A 22226-nucleotide genomic window follows, 5' to 3' on the forward strand; every position below is an offset into this window, starting at 1 on the left:
AACCTGCCTATTAAAAAAAAACAATCCTCAGGGATAGGGCTTGGTAGTTATTCAGAGGAGGAAAGTTATTACCTGAGAACTACAGATAAGACAGAACATGCAGAACAGCAGCCAAACAAAACAAGAGAACATTTCCCTCTCCTTGCCAGGCTCTTACGGCTATTTGTACACAGCACTCCTTTTCACCAACAAGAAAGGGCAAGGCCAATTTTAGCAATAAAGCACCAGGTCCAATGTAGATTCCCCACTGACCAACGACCTGACTCATGCCTGGCTTAGTACTTTCATCTTTTACTTTTTTTGCCTGTCTTTCATATATTATAGTCATATAGTTACTATTTTTTTCTCCTCTTCCCTTTTTCCGTTTTTAAATTTTTTAAACCAAGAATAGTAAAGTGTTTGAAAAATCTCCCCAATAATGTTGCATCATGTCAACAGGACAGAAAATGGCTTGATAAAAATCCACGTATATTCAAGGACCTGTGTAAAGCTACATATTTCTGTGTGATGGGTGAAGATCAATGACATTAAAACATATACTGGGCTTAAAATGTATACCTTTTTTTTTTTTTTTGGAGACATGGTCTCACTCTGTCATCCAGGCTGGAGTACAGTGGCATGAACACAGCTCACTGTAGCCTTGGCCTCCTGGACTCAAGTGATCCTCCTACCTCAGCCTCCTGAGTAGCTGAGACTACAGGTGCATGCCATCATGCCTGGCTAATTTTAAAATTTCTTTGTAAAGTCAAGGTCTCACCATGTTGCTCAAGCTGGTCTCAAACTCCTGGTCTCAGGCAGTCTTCCCACTGCAGCCTCTCAAAGTGCTAGGATTACAGGTACGAGCCATGGTGTGCAGCCTATACTTTTATATAATTTTTTAAATCCTCAACAAACATTAAATATGTAATTGTGGAAGTACAAGTAAACATAAAAAAAATTCAACCTGATAAGCGAAGGTGCAGACTAAAACAAGGTTCCATTTTTCTTCCATTAAACTATCAAAAATATTTTAAAACTAAAATATATCATGGCAATGTCAGTATGATAGAACTTCCTCTCATATAAAATACAAATTGGCTCAACCATTTAAAAGAGCAATTAGGCAAACCATTTTTTAAGGAAGAAAATAATGTGTATAACTTTTGACCCAATAATTACCTTTCTAAAAATGTATCCTAAGAAAACAATTCAAAATAGGGAAAACACTAACCAGGCTAATAATAACTGCCTTTTCCTGAGTACACATATAGATTAAAGCTGATTCTTTGTAGCAATGCACTTAATCCACATAACACACTTTGAGTTAGGTACTATTTTCACCACACTGCAGATGAGAAAACTTCGTCTCAAAGAAAATAAGTAATTTGCTCAAAGTTGAACGTCGTTAAATGGTGAAACAAAAATTTAAAGCCTGGTATTTCTCATTCCAAAATCCATGTTCTTCCTTCTTGTCGCATTGACTCTCAATATGCATGTTCATTACGGTGTTATTTAGAATACTTCCAAACAGAACACAACCAAATTTCCAGTAACTTCTACCTAATAGAATATTAATGAAGTCCAAGTCTTTTCAATAAATGGTGTTAGGGAAACTGAATATTCACATGCAGAAGAATGAAACTAAATGCTTATCTCACACCATCTACAGAAATCAACTCAAAATGGATGAAAGGCTTAAATGTAAAATGCAAAATTATGAAACTACTAGAAGAAAACATACAAGAAAAGCTCCATGATCTTGGCCTGGGCAATAATTTTTTGGATATGACCCCAAAAACAAAGTTAACTAAAGCAAAAATAGACGGATTAGATCAAACTAAAAAGCTTTAACTTGAGGAAACAATCATCAGAGGAAACAGACAACCTACAGAATGGGAGAAAATATTTGCAAACTATACATCTGACAAGGAACTAATATCCAAAATATATCAACAGGCTGGGCACAGTGGCTCACACCTGTGATCCCAACACTTTGGGAGACAAAGGTGGGTGAATCCCTTAAGCCCAGGCCTAGATCACTTGAGACCAGCCTGGGCAACACGGCAAAACCCTGTCTCTACAAAAAATACAAAAATTAGCTGAGTGTGGTGGTGTGCGCCTGTAGTCCCAGCTACTAGAGGCTAAGGTGGGAGGATCAATTGAGCCTGCAAGGGCAAGGAGGCTGTGAGCTGTAGTCATACCATTGCACTCCAGCCTAGGCAACAGAGCAAGACCTTGTCTCAAAAACAAAACAAAACAAAACAAAACAAAACAAAACAAAACCAAAACCAAAAACAAAAATATATAAAGAACTCAAACAACTCTATTGCAAGAAAACAAATAATCTGATTTTAAAATGGGCAAAGGTCCTGAATATGTATTTCTTTAAAAAAGACATACAAATGGCCAAGTACATGAAACAATGCTCAATATCACTAACCATCATGAAAATGCAAATTAAAACAATGAGATATTATCTCACACTTGTTAGATCTGGCCATTATCAAAGAGACAAAAGATAACAAATGGTGTTGAGGATGTGGGGAAAAGGGAACCCTGGCACACTGTTGGTGGGAATGTAAATTAGGACAGCCACTAGGGAAAAGAGTATGGAAGCTTCACAAAAAAATTAAAAATAGAACTACCATATGATCCAGCAATCCCACTGTGCTAAGTATATATCCAAAGAAAATGAAATCAGTAGGTCAAAGAGATATCTGCACTCCCATGTTTACTGCAACATTATATACAATAGCCAAAATATAGAATCAATCTAAATATCCATCAATGGATGAATACAGCAAACATGGTATGTATACACAATGGAATACTACTTGGCTATAACAAAGAAGAAAATCCTGCCATTTATAACAATATGGATAAACCTGGAGGACATTAGGTTAAGTGAAATAAGCCAGACACAGAAGGCAAGTATTACATGATCTCACTCATACTTGGAATCCAAAAATGTTGACCTCACAGAACTAGAGTAGAACAGTAGCTACCAGGGAGGGAGACAGCTGAGGGGTGGGAATCTGGGGAGATGGTGATCAAAAGATACAAAATTTCAGTTAGGAGGAATAAATTCCAGAGATCTACTGTACAACATGGTGACTGTAGTTAACAACAACTTATTGTATTCTTGAAAAATGCTAAGAAAATGGATGGTAAATGTTCTCCCCACGAAATGGTAACTTTGTGAGGTAATACATATGTTAATTTGCTAGATTTTGTCAATCCACAGTGTATATATACTTCAAAACATCATATCATATACAATAAATACACATAATTTCATGTCCTTCAAAAATATTTTTAATAACTTGAATTTAAAAATAAAATAGAGAAAAAATACTGTATTATAAAATTCAGAAACATTGTAAGATTATATATCAGAATGGAAATAAGATAAATGAGTTATCAAATTATATGCACATTCATTACTATATAAAACATTAATAGGAAAAACACAAGAAGGATACTCATCACAATAAGGTGATAGGATTAGGCAAATACCTCTTTTTATCAATTTTCTGAATGATGGTTATTTATATATGTATGTATTTTTAGACTCAGCGTCTCACTGTGTCACCCAGGCTGAAGTGCAGTGTGCGATTATGTTCACTGCAGCCTTGAACTCCTGCCTCAGTCTCCTGGGTAGCTGGGAGTACAGGCATGCACCACCATGCCTGGCTACTTTTTTTGTTTTTTAGGAGATGTGATCTTGATATGTTGCCCAGGCTGGTCTTGAATTTTTGGCCTCAAGCGATCCTCCCTCATCACTGGGATTATAGGCATAAGCCACTGTACCCTGCTGGTTACATTTTTTGTTTTGTTTTGTTTTTTGAGATGGAGTCTTGCTCTTGTCACCCAGGCTGGAGTGCAATGGCGGGATCTCGGCTCCCTGCAACCTCCGCCTCCCAGGTTCAAGTGATTCTCCTGCCTCAGCCTCCCGAGTAGCTAGGATTAGAGGCCTGCGTCACCATTCCTGGCTAATTTTGTATTTTTAGTAGAGATGGGGTTTCTCCATGTTGGTCAGGCTGGTCTTGAACTCCCAACCTCAGGCGATCTGCCCACCTCGGCCTCCCAAAGTGCTGGGATTACGGGCATAAGCCATTGTGCCTGGCCTATTATTTTTATTTTTAAAAATATACAACATTTTAAAAACCGGGAAAAAGAAAATATGCAATTGTAGGAAAATTAGACTGATAATATACAATTTAAACTGCAGAGAAATAAACAGAGGCAATAAAGTACAGTGAAGAGAGCATACTACAGGCTGAATATCCCTTATTTCAAATGCTTGGGACCAGAACTGTTTTAGATTTCAGAATTTTTTGGATTTGGGAATATCTGCAGAATACATACCGGCTGAGAGTCCCTAATCTGAAAATCCAAAATCTGAAATCCTCCAATGAACATTTCCTTTGAGCATCATGTTGCTACTCAAAAAGTTTCAGATTTTGTAGAATTCGAGACTTCAAATTTTCATATTAGGGATGCTCAACCTGTAAACTCTGAATTTGAATTCTGGTTTCAGAAATAACTAGCTGAATAACCTAGGAGAGCTACTTACTATCTCAAAGCCTCTGTTTCCTCATCTAAAAAATAAAGAGAAAAATACCTACTTATCAGGGTTAATATGAGAATCAAATGAAATGATCTATACTAAATATTTAACCACTGAAGTGCTATGCAAATGTTAGTTATTAAAACATATGGAATAAGGAGTGCCCCGGATTCTACATAAAAAGAGAAATCTAGATCCTAGATCTAGGTAATTTTATCCTGCGGTAAGTCCCACCCATTTTGAGGTTGTAACATGCCTTCAAGGCTGACAAACACAGCACTGTATATATTTTGGTTTTCATGTAAGAAGCTGAAGGTAAATTCACAGGTTTGCTCCTCATTATTGAACAAACCACTAATTAGTAAGCTTCTACCACATGCCAAGTACTGTATGCCTAGAAATCAGGCAGTGTAGTAAGCTCCGGGAAACAACAGATAGGAAAGAATTATGTACAGACTGCGGCTGATAAATTGAATGAACGTACTTATGATTTTCTAATCCTTCCAACTATATTCCCTCTGGAATCAGCTGCAGATTGTGTTCGTTTCCTGAACACAATTTGAATTATATATTTGAATTATTCAAGTTATTCAAAAAATAATTCAAGAAATCATTCTTCTCAATTGTAACAGAATAATGTTATCACTATGACTAAATCAGTGTATTTGACTTCAACCTAGTTTCACTGTCATGAATCACACCTGACTAGATAAAACCATGGATTATCAACAAGAAAGTGCAAAAGCAGAGCCTACTGGGAAACATTTTTGGACGTATCTTTAGATTAAAACACTAGAAAATATCACCTTGTTTTGAACTGTGGTTAGCTGTGATTTTAAGTGACACATCAAAGATCTATTTCCTCTTCAACATGAACAAAATTAATTCACTAGGCCTTATTCTTTATACATTAAAATTTAATTGTAAACATGGTAACAATATATGAATATCAATGTCTTGTCTTGATGAACTGCTATTCTTTTATCCGCCTGTTAATGTACAAACTCTACATTTCCTAAGCTGTAATACAACCAGCCCTCGGTATCCATGAGTTCCACATCCAGGGATTCAAGCAACTACAGGGCAAAATATCAAAAAAATAAAAATTCCATCTTTACTGAATATGTACAGACTTTTTTCTTGTCATTAGTCTCTAAGCAATACGGTCTAACAACTATTTACATAGCATTTACATTGTATTACGTATGATAAGTAATCTACAGATAATTTTAAATATACTGGAGGATGTGCATAGGTTATTTGCAAATACTACATAGTTTTGTATCAGAGACTTGAGCTTCTACAGATTTTGGTATCCACAGGGTCCTGGAAATAATTCCCCACAGATACCAAGGGACTAATATGCTTTTTTCAATGTATTGTTTGTACTTCCTCGGAAGAATCCTAGGTGACTGTAACTAGAGGCATTTGAGGTGTATGGCCCTACAAAGAACAGCCACTGCTGCTCATGTAGGGGTGATAAAAATGTAATCTTTTAGAAGAATGGTATATCACTTTTCTCTTTTATGCTACATCTTTTATGATCATTAAATATGCATTTTATTTATTATTTGATTTGGCTTCAATTTTACATACCAAGGGACAATCGTAATAACTTTTTTCATGTAGGTGTACAATATCTAGGATGGAGTAAAAATAAAGATGAGAAGTGATCTGACATACTCCAATAACCCAGGAATGTTGGCTGCTCTCTCTTCTTTTTTCTTACTCCCTTACTCTCATCCTAAATCCTCTAATCTAGAGAAAGGGAAGCTCCAGTCCTCACAGAGCAATGTTAAAATATGTTTACAACAATACACTAAAACAAGAACATCCTACTTTTTAGCACAGCGGGAAAAAAAAAATGGCTCATAGAAAAAAAAATGATAGCAACTGAAAACAGACACTCTGGAATCAGACAGTCTAGCATTTGTAACCTTGGTCAAGTTTTTAATCTATTTGAGCCTTAGTTTCCTCAACAGTAAGAGGAATAGAACCAATAAATAGAAATGTTTTTCTACTATGAGTGATGTTTGGAGTAGAAGACACAGGTTCAAGTTCCAGTTATGTCCCCTAATTACATGATATCAGGAAATTAACATGATCACTGTGAGCCCCAATTTCTTCATTTGCAAAAGATAGATGAAAATATCAGCTTTATCGTCTTCATACTTAGGGGGATCCAAGTCAAAAAAAGATTTCTATAAAAATCCTTTCCACTCTGTAAAGAGTTTTATAGCTGTAAGATAGTTTTACTGATAAAATAATAGTGGTAGAAAGCAAAATCTAATGGGAGAAAAAAATTTATATAACGATGGTGTGCCCATAAATCCCTAGAGGAATAAGAAAGAATGGGGGAGTGTTCATTAATATTCAATCTATTGGTTATAATTTTCTGGCAATGACCTAAAAAAAACAGCATTATATCGTGAGGAAGAAAGATTATGATAACCACTGCAAATTAAGCAAAAAGAAAGTCAAAAGCAACATTACTTGCCATATATAACTCCTTATTGATGCCAAGATACTTTCCATTACCACATCCAATATCGGCCACTACTGAACCACTTGGCAAAGCCTTCAAAAACTCCACAATGTGCGGCCAAGGGGTATGTCTCGTGCTGCTGAAGTGTCCAGCAATCTCTTCATAAACTTGATGGACGTACTCTTGCTCCAGCCGTGAGGCTTCTTTATCACTCTCTGGAAATGAGGGAGGAGCCTCTTTCCTCTGGCTATCACAGACCAAAGGGTAACCTTAATGAAAAACAAAGCAATACACACCTTTCCTTTTTATCAGAATAACTCATACGGTATCAAGTTTTCGTAAATGAAAAAAAAATCAGTGCAAATTTGGTGGGTAGATAGACTCCGATTTATCCGTTAAAAGGAAAAGTTCTTCCCTAATAAGTCTAATATAAAAAGAATGGGGAAAATCCATTTACAACAATACATGACTACAATTCTGCATCTGCCTTAGTGATTATGCCTATTTAATCTCAAGATTAAATACATTTATATATAGATTTAATTTCAAGATTAAAAGTCCTCTTATTCAGAAAAGCATCTTAATAGGTCTGGCCTAACTGGGAAAAATTTAGCTCAATTCACCTTGGTAGGTAAAGGAGATAGGAGTTATGGGCACCGTAGGGCTCTCAGAAGAACAAGACCTGGAGGCAAAGTGTCATTTGGTAATAACCACAAGGATTTACTGAACACCATTTGAAGCGGTTTCTAAGCATTGTCTCAATTCTCACAGTAATGCAATGAGATAGGTACCATGACATCCACTTACAGATGACAAAACTGAAGCACAAAGAAGCTAAGACCATTCCTAAAGACAGAGATACTAAGTCATACAGCCACGAATTGAACCCAGGCAGTGTAGACTCCAGAGCCCACATTCTCAATGACTACACTATGTTGCCTGCTTCAGTAGAATAAGCAAATCCCAGGGAGAACACCACCAAGCAGAGCTGATGACAGAGGAAATTCAGAATACACTGTCTCAAATTAATTTTGAAGTTGTTCCCTGTTCTCTGTAATAATGTCTAACACTCACTTTAAATCTTTGCTCGTTCCATGCTATAGTAAGAACAGAGGTTCTTCAAAAAATAAGAAATAGGGGACTACCCACCTGCAGGCCCCCTCTCACGTAGAACCCACTTCAGGTTCAATCCCCCCTTGTATTAGAGCTGTTCTGTCACTCAATAAAACCCTTCTCTGCCTTGCTCAAAAAAAATAAAAAATAAGTACTATCTTATAAACCAGTAATCCCAGTATGGGTTATATAGCCAAAGAAAATGAAATTAGTGTGTCAGAAAGACATCTGCACTCACATGTTTACTGCAACATTACTCACAACAGCCAAGACACGAACTCAAAGTGCCTATCAGTGAATGAATGGAAAAAGAAAACGTGGTACATATATACAACAGAACACTATTCTGCCACAAACAGAAGGAAATCTTGCCATTTACAACACGGATAAACCTGGAGGATATTATGTTAAGTGAAATAAGTCATATAGAGAAGACAAATACTACACAATCTCACTCATACATGGAATCTAAAAAAAGCTGATCTCACAGAATAGAGAGTGGTAGAATGGTGGTTACCAGGGGCTGGGGCAGTTGGGGGTGGGAGCTGGGAAGATGCTAATAAAAGGATACAAAATTTCAGTTAGATAGAATAAGTCCCAGGGATCTAGTGTAAAACATGGTAACTATAGTTAATAATAATATATTGTATTCTTGAAAATCACTATGAGAATACCTTGTTTTTTCCTTTTTTTTTTTTGAGACAGAGTCTCGCTCTGTCACCCAGGCTGGAGTGCAGTGGCATGATATCAGCTCACTGCAACCTCCGCCTCCCGGGTTCAGGCGATTCTCCTGCCTCAGCCTCCCGAGTAGCTGGGATTACAAGCGTGTGCCACCAAGCCTGGCTAATTTTTGTATTTTTAGTAGAGATAGGGTTTCACCATGTTGGCCAGGCTGGTCTGGAACTCCTGACCTCAGGTAATCCGCCCACTTCGGCCTCCCAAAGTGCTGGGATTACAGGTGTGAGCCATTACGCCCAGCCGAGAATAAATTTTTAAGTGTTCTCATCACAAAAAAGTATAAGTATGTGAAGTAGTACATGTTAATTAGCTCAATTGAGCCATTCCACAATATATATGTTTTATATATTTTAAAACATCATGTTGTACATGATAAACATGTATAATTTGGGGGGTTTTCTGTTGCTGTTTTTTTGTTTTGAGACAGGGTCTTGCTCTGTCACCCAGGCTGCAGTGCAGTGGCGTGATCATAGCTCATTGCAGCCTCGAACTCCTAGGCTCACACAATCCTCCCGGCTCGGCTTTCCTAGTAGGTAGGACCACAGGCACACACCACCATGCCTGTCTAAATTTTGATTTTATTTTTTTGTAGAGAGTGGGTCTTGCTATGTTGTCCAAGCTGATTTTGAACTCCTGGCCTCAAGCAATTTTCCTGCCTCAGCCTCCCAAAGTGCTGGGATTACAGGCATGAGCCACTATGCCGGCCACAATTATTATTCATCTTAAAAAAAAAAATCTGTAAACTGAATCCCCAATAACAGCTTCTTACATTTGATAAATGCCCATGACAGACATTTGCATAAGAAAACTAGCTTGTCTCTCCAACTACACTTCAAGTTCCCTAAGAACAGGAGACGTGCTTTATTTTTCTATACCATGTAACTCACTATCTGCAATGTTCGATATTCATCAAATAATAAATGAACATTTAAAATTTAACTTATAAAATTTGATTTTTAAGCCTTCAAGGACATCTTTAGTAAAATAAAAAGTTATGGCCGGGCGCGGTGGCTCACGCCTGTAATCCCAGCACTTTGGGAGGCCGAGGCGGGCGGATCACAAGGTCAGGAGATCGAGACCATGGTGAAACCTTGTCTCTTCTAAAAATTGAAAAAATTAGCCGGGCGCAGTGGCGGGCGCCTGTAGTCCCAGCTACTCGGGAGGCTGAGGCAGGAGAATGGCGTGAACCCGGGAGGCAGAGCTTGCAGTGAGCCGAGATTGCGCCACTGCACTCCAGCCTGGGCGACAGAGCGAGACTCCGTCTCAAAAAAAAAAAAAAAAAAAAAAAGTTATTTTGAGCTTCACTAACATCAAGATATAAAATATAGAAATTTCAAGTTTTTTAAAAGGATAACATTTTGTAGATATTGTAAGAGTTTTGAAGTAAATTTTTAAGATTATGACTAAATCCAAAAGCTATTGGTAGATACCACCCATAATTAAAACCCCCCAAGATATAAAAAGGATTTTATTATCCCGATCATTACAAAACAGTATTTACAAAATGCAAGAGGGGTCTGTTAATTGAGTCAAAGAAATCCAGAACATGACGTACTTGTATAGACAATTCAAAATAGCATCCTCTTGACAAGTTTTTGAACAGTTTTTATTCCCTTCTGAGTTTTCAAATTGACTAAAACATAAACTATTGCTTATCTCCCTAGAGTTATGTACTACAGGACAATTTGTCATCTCCAATTTCCCTGTTGGATTAATAAGAAATAATTTAGAATCTTGACAAACCATTCCCAACAGTACCTATTTTTAAACAAGTAATATTTTGTTGGCCTCCAATTGTAGCACTCTTAACTGTTACTTCAATAAGTAAAGTATTTATTGGGCACCCAACTCAAGTACTAAGTTTAAAAAAAATGAAAATGATAAGATGCAAGATGCAGACCCTACCTTCAAAGAATCTAAACTCTAATGAGGGTGGTTAAGAAAAGTGCATGATGGCCGGGCGTGGTGGCTCACGCCTGTAATCCCAGCACTTTGGGAGGCCGAGGTGGTTGGATCACGAGGTCAAGAGATTGAGACCATCCTGACTAACACGGTGAAACCCCGTCTCTACTAAAAAATACAAAAAACAGCCGGGCATGGTGGCGGGTGCCTGTAGTCCCAGCTACTCGGGAGGCTGAGGCAAGAGAATGGCGTGAACCCGGGAGGTGGAACTTGCAGTGAGCCGAGATCGCGCCACTGCGCTCCAGCCTGGGCGACACAGCGAGATTCCATCTCAAAAAAAAAAAAAGAAAGAAAGAAAAGTACATGATCTATTGAGGGATTCAACTTCTTCCTGGGTTAGTCTTGGGAGGGTGCATGTGTCCAGGAATTCATCCATCCTTCTAGGTTTATTTGCGTAGAGGTATTTATAGTATTCTCTGATGGTAGTTTGTGTTTCTGTGGGATTGATGGTGATATCTCCCTTTATCATGTTTTTTTTACTTTTATATATATATATTTTTTAATTTTACTTTAAGTTCTAGGGTACATGTGCACAACGTGCAGGTTTGTTACCTATGTACACGTGTGTCATGTTGGTGTGCTGCACCCATTAACTCATCATTTACATTAGGTATATCTCCTAATGCTATCCCTCCCCCCGCCCCCAACCCCATGACAGGCCCTGGTGTGTGATGTTCCCCACCTGGTGTCCAAGTGTTCTTGTGGTTCAATTCCCACCTATGAGTGAGAACATGCAGTGTTTGGTTTTTTGTCCTTGCGACAGTTTGCTCAGAATGATGGTTTCCAGCTTCATCCATGTCCCTACAAAGGACATGAACTCATTTCTTTTTCATGGCTGCATAGTATTCCATGGTGTATATGTGCCACATTTTCTTAATCCAGTCTATCATGGATGGACATTTGGGTTGGTTCCAAGTCTTTGCTACTGTGAATAGTGTCACAATAAACATACGTGTGCATGTGTCTTTATAGCAGCATGATTTATAATCCTTTGGGTATATACCCAGTAATGGGATGGCTGGGTCAAATGGTATTTCTAGTTCTAAAACCTTGCAGAATTGCCACACTATCTTCCACAATGGTTGAATTAGTTTACAGTCCCACCAACAGTGTAAAAGTGTTCCTATGTCTCTCCTTTATCATTTTTTATTGCGTCTATTTGATTCTTCTCTCTTTTCTGCTGTATTAGTCTTGCTAGCAGTCTATCAATTTTGTTATCTTTTCAAAAAAACCAGCTCCTGGATTCATTGATTTTTTTGAAGGGCTTTATGTGTCTCTATCTCCTTCAGTTCTGCTCTGATCTTAGTTATTTCTTGCCTTCTGCTAGCTTTTGAATGTGTTTGCTCTTGCTTCTCTAGTTCTTTTAATTGTGATGTTAGGGTGTCAATTTTAGATCTTTCCTACTTTCTCTTGTGGGCATTTAGTGCTATAAATTTCCCTCTACACACTGCTTTAAATGTGTCCCAGAGATTCTGGTATGTTTTGTCTTTGTTCTCATAGGTTTCAAAGAACATCTTTAGTTCTGCCTTCATTTCGTTGTGTACCCAGTAGTCATTCAGGAGCAGGTTGTTCAGTTTCCATGTAGTTGAGTGGTTTTCAGTGAGTTTCTCAATACTGACTTCTAGTTTGATTGCACTGTGGTCTGGGGGACAGTTTGTTATAATTTCTGTTTTTTACATTTGCTGAGGAGTGCTTTACTTCCAACTATGTGGTCAGTTTTGGAATAAGTGCGACGTGGTGCTGAGAAGGATGTATATTCTCTTGGTTTGGGGTGGAGAGTTCTGTAGATGTCTATTAGGTCTGCTTGGTGCACAGCTGAGTTCAATTCCTGGATATCCCTGTTAACTTTCTGTCTCATTGATCTGTCTAATGTTGACAGTGGGGTATTGAAGTCTCCCATTATTATGGTGTGGGAGTCTAAGTCTCTTTGTTGGTCTCTAAGGACTTACTTTATGAATCTGACCAATAACAGGCTCTGAAATTGAGGCAATAATTAATAGCCTACAAACCAAAAAAGTCTAGGACCAGACAGATTCACAGCTGAATTCTACCAGAGGTACAAAGAGGAGCTGGTACCATTCCTTCTGAAACTATTCCAATCAATAGAAAAGGAGGGAATCCTCCCTAACTCATCTTATGAGGCCAGCATCATCCTGATACCAAAGCCTGGCACAGACACACACACAAAAAAGAGAATTTTAGACCAATATCCCTGATGAACATCAACGCAAAAATCCTCAACAAAAAATGGGCAAACCGAATCCGGCAGCACATCACAAACCTTATCCACCAAGATCAAGTTGGCTTCATCCCTGGGAGGCAACGCTGGTTGAACATACGCATATCAATAAACATAATCCATCATATAAACAGCACCAAAGACAAAGACCACATGATTATCTCAACAGATGCAGAAGAGGCCTTCAATAAAATTCAACACCCCTTCATGCTAAAAACTCTCAATAAATTCGGTATTGATGGAACGTATCTCAAAATAATAAGAGCTATTTATGACAAACCCACAGCCAATATCATACCGAATGGGCAAAACCTGGAAGCATTCCCTTTGAAAACTGGCACAAGACAGGGATGCCCTCTCTCACCACTCCTATTCAACATAGTGTTGGAAGTTCTGGCCAGGGCAATCAGGCAGGAGAAAGAAATAAAAGGTATTCAGTTAGGAAAACAGGAAGTCAAATTGTCCCTCTTTGCAGATGACATGATTGTATATTTAGAAAACCCCATCGTCTCAACCCAAAATCTCCTTAAGTTGATAAGCAACTTCAGCAAAGTCTCAGGATACAAAATCAATGTGCAAAAATCACAAGCATTCCTATACACAAATAACAGATAAACAGAGAGCCAAATCATGAGTGAACTCCCATTCACAATTGCTTCAAAGAGAATAAAACACCTAGGAATCCAACTTACAAGGCATGTGAAGGACCTCTTCAAGGAGAACAATAAACCACTGCTCAACGAAATAAAAGAGGACACAAACAAATGGAAAAACATTTCATGCTCTGGATAGGAAGAAACAATATCGTGAAAATGGCCATACTGCCCAAGATAATTTATAGATTCAATGCCATCTCCATTAAGCTACCAATGACTTTCTTCACAGAATTGGAAAAAACTACTTTAAAGTTCATAGGGAAACAAAAAAGAGACCACATTGCCAAGACAACCCTAAGTCAAAAGAACAAAGCTGGAGGCATCACGCTACCTGACTTTAAACTATACTATAAGGCTACAGTAACCAAAAGAGCATGATCCCGGTACCAAAACAGAGATCTAGACCAATGGAACAGAACAGAGCCCTCAGAAATAATACCGCATATCTACAACCATCTGATCTTTGACAAACCTGACAAAAACAAGCAATTGGAAAAGGATTCCCTATTTAAAAAATGGTGCTGGGAAAACTGGCTAGCCGTGTATAGAAAGCTGAAACTGGATCCCTTCCTTACACCTTATACAAAAATTAATTCAAGATGTATTAAAGACTTAAATGTTAGACCTAAAACCATAAAAACCCTTGAGGAAAACCTAGGCAATACCATTCAGGACATAGGCATGGGCAAGGACTTCATGACTAAAACACCAAAAGCAATGGCAACAAAAGCCTAAACTGACAAATGGGAGCTAATTAAACTAAAGAGCTTCTGCACAGCAAAAGAAACTACACCAACATGGCACATGTATACATATGTAACAAACCTGCACGTTGTGCACAAATACCCTAGAACTTAAAGTATAATAATAAGTAAATAAATAAATTTGATAAAGGAAAAAAAGTGCATGAAAGTGCAATACAAGGTGAAATACAGGAAATGCAATTAGAGAGATTCAGAAAAAGTTCTCCTAGTTGTTGACAGGATCTTAAAGGACTTTTATATTAAACTGACTCCATTTTACAGAAGAGATAAGAGTATATACTTACTACAGTTACAGGGTGTTTGCCTCACTTTCCTAAATGTAAATGATGTTCGTAGTCCCCTCTTGCTTAAAGTTAAGTCTCCAACATCACTGGTGATAATTCCACTTTTATGACTCTCAGATGCTTGAACAGTATCAAATTTTCTGCATGTGATTCTAAAAGCAATAGTCAAAAAAATTTACTTAACATTGTATTAAAAATATTTCAGGCCTTTAAAAATGTTAAGTGAATAGAGAAAATCTAGAATAATTTATTACAAATATCTAATGGATTCTCTGAATTGTTAAGACATTGCGGAAAAACAAGGAAATAAAAGTATTTAAGGAAATTATCTTCAAGACACTAATATTAAAAGAATGTACAACAAATTATTCCAGGGGGAAATAAAATAAACATTTAACTAACACCTATTCTAAAGAAAAAAAAGGACAGCTGATGCCAAGAGGAAACAAATAGACGGTAAATTTAAATTCATTATCAGTAATATATTAAATGTAAAAGTATTAAAAACTCCAATTAAAAACAAAGATTACTGGACTGGATTTTTAAAAATTAAAAACAACTACATGGTAATTACAAGTCCATAGTTTGGGATTATTATAAATAAAGCTTCTGTGAACATTCTTATACATATCATTTTTGGATATATAGATTTATTACTCTTGGGAAAATACCTAGGAGTCAAATTGGTGGGTTTTAACAGGTAATAAGGAGTGAAACTGGTGGGTCATAAAGTAAGAAGCTTCTGGTTCTCCAAAGTAGTTGTACAATGTTACACTGCAACCAGCAACATATGAGAGTTCCAGGCTGGTTAACATTCTCACCAACACTTGGTGTTTTCTGAGTTTTAAATTTTAGTCATTTTAGTGAGTGGCATGTGGTATGAAATTGCAGTTTTATTATTTATCTAATGACTAATGATGTTATACATCTTTTCATGTGCTTGTTAGACACGCATAGATCATTTTTTGATGAAGGATCTGTCCAACCCTTTTGCCCAATTCCTTGTTAGATACAGAATGATAAAGATACAGATGTAAGCATAAATACATAGCAGGTATTTTCTCCCCATGTGTGGCTGACTTCTCATTTTTTCAATGGTGTCTTTAGATGAGCAGAAGTTTTTAATTTTGATGAGGTCTAATTTATTATTTCTTAATAGTAAGTGTGTTATGAAATCTCTCTTTAAAAAAACTTTGGCTACCTCAAGGTTACAAAAATAGCTTTTTATAAAGTTTCTTTTAGACCATTTTATAGTTTTTGCTTTTACATTTAAATCTATGATCTACCTCAAATTAATTTTTGTGAATGGTATGAGATAGATTCAGGTTCATTTTATTTCCACACGGATATTCAGTTGTTCCAGCACCATCTGATGAAAAATTTCCTTTCCACATTTAATTACATTGGTATCTTTGACAAAAATCAACTGACCTTGTATGTGTGGCGTTATCTCTGGACTATACTCTGTCACCCTGATCTGTCTATCTGTACAACAATACTATTTTGACTATATAGCCGTATAGTAAGTCTTAAAAATCAAGCAGAATAAATCCCCTAACATTGTTTCAAGATTGTTTTGACAATCACATTTCCTCATAAATTTTAGAATTGGTTTGTCAATTTTGACAAAAAAAAAAAAAAAAAAAGCCTTCTGGAGTTTTAATTGGAATTACACTGTCTCCATAGATTTGGGGGACAATGGATGTATTAACCATATTAAGTTTCCTAGGGATAGCAATAATTTTCCTAGAATTTTCAGTCTATGTGTGTTACATATCTTTTAAAAACTTATTCCTAAGACTCAGATCTTCTTGATTTACTCTAGGCAAGGTTATCTCTCTATGGAAATAGGCTTCATATTCACAGAGAATGTGCTAATCCTGAAGGATCTCAGCAAAATATATAAAATTGTAATTGTTTACTTAAGTTGTTGATACCTCTTTACTATAATAACAGCCAGGTGATCTGGAAAGAGAAATGTCGACCTAAAATGGATTTGATCCTAAAACGAAAAATATAATGTATTCCAATTCTCAACTTTCATTTTGTCATTGCTATATTTCACTCCATCTGTTGTAAGAAACAGAATTCTCAGGCTAATTGCTTTTTAAACAACACCCCAATAAATTAATTCTGAGTACTGGAAAGGAAATATTTATGAGTCTTGATGCTTTTTAAGTAGCATTTTTATTTCATCTTCTAAAAATTAATTTCTAAATATTGACCTTGTATGCCACTAAATTCACTTATTAGTTCTGGAACTTGTTTTGTAGATTCTCTAGGATTTTCTACATCCACAATAACGTAATCTACAAATAAAGAATTTTACTCCTTCCTTTCAAATATTTATGATTTTTAATTCTTTTTCTTGACTTCTCATACTGGCTAAGATATCCAATATAACATTAAATAGAAGAAGTATGAGCGGATATCCCTGACTTGTTCAATGGAATAAAATTCCATTAAGTATGATGTCAGCTGTTGGTTTTTCATAAATATCCTTTATTGCACTGAAGAAGTTCCCTTCTTGTCCTAATTTGCTGGGTTTTTATCATGAATGGGTACTAAATTTTGTCAAATATACTTTTTGCATCAATCAAGATGATTATGCCTTTTCTCCTTTATTCCTTTAATGTGATGAATTACATTGATTTTTGAAATGCTAAACCAACTGTGAAATACTGGTATAAACTCCGCTAGGTTATATTTTCTTTTTATATATATATATTGCAAGATTTGACTTTCTAGTGTTCTGTTATGGATTTTCTCATCTCTGTTATGAGAGATGTGGGTTTGTAATTTTCTTTTACTTAATGTCTTTCACATGTTTTGATGTCAAGGGTAATTAATGCCAGCCTCATAAAACAAGGTAGGAGAATGGCTCTTTTTAAAAAGCTTGTGCTAAAGGCAACTTTTTAGAAGAAAAAAAAAAGAAAGCAATCATTGCCCAAATTTGTATTACTTTTGTTTTAATAGCTACAAATGATTAAAACTACAGTATTGAACAAAGTCAATATATTTTAGAGGAATAAGTATCTTGAAGCTCTTGTTAGCAAACTAATTCCTCTTTTGAAGAGTAAGTCATTCTCTGTTATGGCTCTTTTAAATCAATTACTTCACTTGCCTAAAGTGTAACTTTAGGCAAAGGCCAAGGAGTTCCTAACTGCTTTTCCACCAATCTCAAATGTTTAAGAACAGGTAATGCATGTGCTAAAGTAATGATTTACACAAACATTGCTAAACATCTTTTTCCCCCTGCACTCAAATTATAATCAAATTGGGACAATATTCACTAAGAATATAAAAAGAGTTTTATAGATTTAAATAATAGTTCAATATAATATTAGAGACATCTCAAGGTAGTAGGAAACAATACAGACTTTAAAAGTTAAGATAAGGAATACATTATTTCAAGTTTATGTAGTCAGGAAAGCTTGATAAATTATGAAGGAAGTAAAAGAGCTATATGTTAACAGATACAGGGCGGGCAAAGGTGTGAAGGTTAGAAGGCACACTGTAAGTTCAGAGAAAAGGGAGCAGGCAAATTTAGCCATAGTATCATTGGTAAGAGCACAGATTCTGAAACCAGACTGCCAGGCTTCTGATCTTGGCTCTGAGACTTACTGCTTTGTGACTTTGTTACTTAACTTAGTAACTTTGTGACAAGTTACTTAACTTGTTTATGCTCCAATTTCCTTCAAAAATAAGGACAAAACCATGGAACAAACTTCCCACTATGATTGTGTAAATTAAATGAGTTGATATATGTAAAGTTTTTAGAACAATTCCTAGCACAAGGAAAATGCTCCAGAAATAAGTTAAAAGGAGCATTCACATAACTTCACGAAATAATGCTTCCTGGGGCCAGTCAGATGGCATAAATAAATGAAACAGGTGAACCTGTTTAGAAATATATTGTTTATCATTAAACACATAGAATTAATCTTCATTTCAAAAAAGCAGTGTTCTGTGCCATTTTTCTTGAAACATACATTCTCATTCAGGCTAGCTTTCCATCTCTTTTTTTTTTTTTTGAGACTGAGTCTGGCTCTGTCACCCAGGCTGGAGTGCAGTGATGTGATCTTGGCTCACTGCAACCTCCGCCTCCTGGGTTCAAGTGATTCTCCTGCCTCAGTCCCAAGTAGCTGGGACTACAGGTACATGCCACTATGCCCGGCTAATTTTTGTATTTTTAGTAGAGATGGGGTTTCACCGTATTGGCCAGGCTGGTCTCGAACTCCTGACGTTGTGATCCGCCCACCTTGGCCTCCCAAAGTGCTAGGATTACAGGTGTGAGCCACGGCACCCAGCCCTGTCTCCTACTTTTAATACAGACATAAGTTCAAGAAATATTCAATTTTCATTGAATAAGATAAAAACAATATTACAAGCACAGTGTTAAATGACAACTGATGCTCAGTCTTAGATCATGGAGTAACAGAAAGGGGTAGGAACTGTAAGGAACTAGAGAAGTAGGCCCCCACCTAAAGAATGCTAGTGATACATAGTTTCAGGTACTGCTGCCAAGCAATACTAAGGTTCAGTGTTGTCAGATCCTCTCAATTTTCAAGAGAGGCTGAAAATTCAAATTTTTATGTGAAAACTCCTAATTTTTATATGCAGAAAACTGAAAAAAATAAACTGCCACCATGTGGACAACTATTGCATCAGCTAAACAGAAAATACCTGACTAGTAAGTGTACCCCTGTGCTACTGGTCTTCCACCTTTGATTTAAGGTGTGACGGCTAGAATAGTAAATTTGAACTTGAACAAATTAAAGTTAGATTGAGGTATCTGGAATTAAAATTACAGGGCAGTGTTAACTTTTTTCAATCCATGTCCCTCTACAATGCTTTCTAGTGCTTTTGTTTTTCAGCATAGAAATCAAAAAGTTTTAACAAGTTTTATCAAGTCAATACACTTACCATGCTGTAAGTGTATTAAATATGCTTTTCCAATCTATTCTCCTTTCCACCCAAAGATTCTGATAACATGTCAGTGGTTGGTATATCATTTACCTCTCTCTCTCTTTCTTGCCTCTGGTCTCTTTGCCTTCCTCCCTCCCTCTCTCGCCGACTTCCCCATCTCTCTCTCTTCCTAACACACACACACGCAGTGACGTTACAGGCAATGTGTATCAATGGCGGCCTCAAAAATAATACTGAGGTTTTTTTTTTTCCTAAAAATACTGTAGAGAATTCTGATTCCAGAGAAAAGATTAAAAATAAATATTACCTATAATCTAACTTTCCAGAGACAACTCTATTAACATTTAATAGCACAACATGCTTTCAGTAAGACAATAATGTGATCAAATGTTGTTTTAGGAAAATTAACCTGTACCATTACCAGAATAGATTAAAATATTTTCACAGTATATACATGAAAAGTAATTTCTAATTTTGTATTTGCTGTTGTTATAATATTACTCTTAAGAAGTTTAAACATTAGTGATAGCAAAAATGCTTGAACCCAAAGAGAAAATGTCATCATTCTCAGAATTCTAAGAAGACCTGAAATTAACGGATCACATCATAATTTTTTTTTTTTCATTTTAAGTGCAAATATTTTAATGGCCACGAAAAAAAAAAACACATAAATTTAAGCCCCAGTGCACAAAATCAGGTCATCATTTTTTAATGGCTCACATTTAGGACAGGTTACAAATTCATTTACATGTTCATTTCCTTGAATTTTTATAAAAATATGTCAGCTAAAAGCTCCAAAGCAGAACAGAATTAATAAGTACAGAACTCAGCAGTATTTTAAGGGACAATATATGTAAATTTCAGCAGTGTAATGGTCTCTCCTCAAAAGGCTAAAGATGTATCCCTAACAGAAGCACATACTCATTTCTTTAGATTTTGATTAAATCAAACAAACTCAAATTGCAGGGCATTCTACTAACACAACTGGCCTCCTTAAAAGAGTCAACGTCATTAAGAACAAAGAAAAGTTGAGAAACTGTTTCAAATAAAAGACTAAACAGAATTAACAAGATGTAAACATAACGTGGGATCACAGACTGAATCCTGGATCAGAAAGAATGTTTAAAGCACTATAACGTACAACTAGCAATATTTGAATATGGATTGTATAAGAGTACAAGAAGAGTATTTTATCAATGTTGAATTTCCTGAATTTGAGCACTGCACTGTGGTTTTACAGAACAGAGGTTGGCCAACTTTTTCTGTAAAGGGCCAGAGAGTGAATATTTTAGGCACTGAGGGCCACATGTAGTCTCTGTCAAACATTCTTCATTGTTTTTTTGTTTTACAGTCTTTAAAAATGTAAAAACCATTCACAGCTCAAGAGCTGTACAAAAACAGCCTGAGAGCTGAATGTGGCCCACTAGCCATAGCTTGCCAATCCCTGACATACACAATGTCCTTGTTCTTAGGAAATACACAATGAAGCATGGAAGAGTAAGCCATGATGTCTATAACTTACTCCAAAATGATTCAGTAAAAATAATAATGATAACATATGTGAGAGAGAAATAAAAAATGTCCCAAATATTCAAAATTAGTAAATGTAGGTGAAAGGCGAAGGGAGTTCACTGTACTATGCTTGCAAGTTTGCTATAAATTAAAATTTTTTTCCAAGTGAAAAGGTAATGTTTAACAAAAACAAAACTAGATAGATGCCCCTAGGAGTTTTGAACCCAGAAGTCTCAATCTGCAGGCACAGGGCATGGTCCCTGTGGCTCAGACACAGAAGAATGAGAAGTCTCATAAAGTAAAAAGAATCCTGTCATATTTCAATACATACCCATGGGTCCAAAGGTATCTAGATTCTCCTGTCATCACCAGCAAACTCCGACGAGGCAACATAACTGGCACTGCAATACCATCTGGGTGCTTAAAATCCATGACAATCTTGAAGCAAAGATAAAAGCATAATGATCAATCCAAAATTTCATATACTCCAAGGATAAGAATGATTAATAGAGTTTGGCTATTTTTCTAGGCTAACAGAGATTAAAACATAATAAGGCTAGTAGAAAAGCATAGCACAGTGGTTCTCAAACTTTACTGTACATGAGAATCAACTGAATGACAAAAAAAAAGGTATTTCATCCACAGAGATTCAGAATCAGCAGGTCTGGAGTAAGGTTCAGAAATCTACATATCTAATAATCACCCCCAAGAAATTATGAAGCAGGTGGTCTCAGGATCACACCATGGAAAACAGCAGAGTAGAGGTCAAACATGGACTCTGGAGCTGAAACACTCATATCCTGGCTCTTCCATTTATTAGTCAAGTGACACAGGACAAGCCATTTAACCCCACTCTGCTTCTCAACTCTTATTTTACATAAATTATACAGACAATTATAAAGATAATCGCAATAACTGGCATACTGTATAATAAATACACAAAAAGTAGCTATTGCTTTTTATTATTCATAGAATATTAATAATTAATAATCCAA

The 22226-nt window shown here is 36.3% G+C and overlaps 1 protein-coding gene across 5 annotated transcripts in view; it reads right to left on the reverse strand.

Annotated features, from left to right (window-relative positions):
* Nucleotides 1-22226, reverse strand: part of ALKBH8 (alkB homolog 8, tRNA methyltransferase) — a 66916-nt gene that overhangs the window by 12107 nt on the left and 32583 nt on the right. For all 5 annotated transcript variants that reach the window (XM_008020730.3, XM_008020731.3, XM_073020789.1 and 2 more), the window contains 3 exons: nucleotides 21563-21669; nucleotides 14791-14942; nucleotides 7047-7303 (listed from right to left, as the gene is read on the reverse strand). In XM_008020730.3, the coding sequence (XP_008018921.3) occupies nucleotides 7047-7303; nucleotides 14791-14942; nucleotides 21563-21669 (516 nt within the window). The remainder of the gene's footprint in view (nucleotides 1-7046; nucleotides 7304-14790; nucleotides 14943-21562; nucleotides 21670-22226) is intronic.

The sequence above is a fragment of the Chlorocebus sabaeus genome, chromosome 1, assembly GCF_047675955.1.
Source record: "Chlorocebus sabaeus isolate Y175 chromosome 1, mChlSab1.0.hap1, whole genome shotgun sequence".
Lineage (NCBI taxonomy): Eukaryota > Metazoa > Chordata > Mammalia > Primates > Cercopithecidae > Chlorocebus > Chlorocebus sabaeus.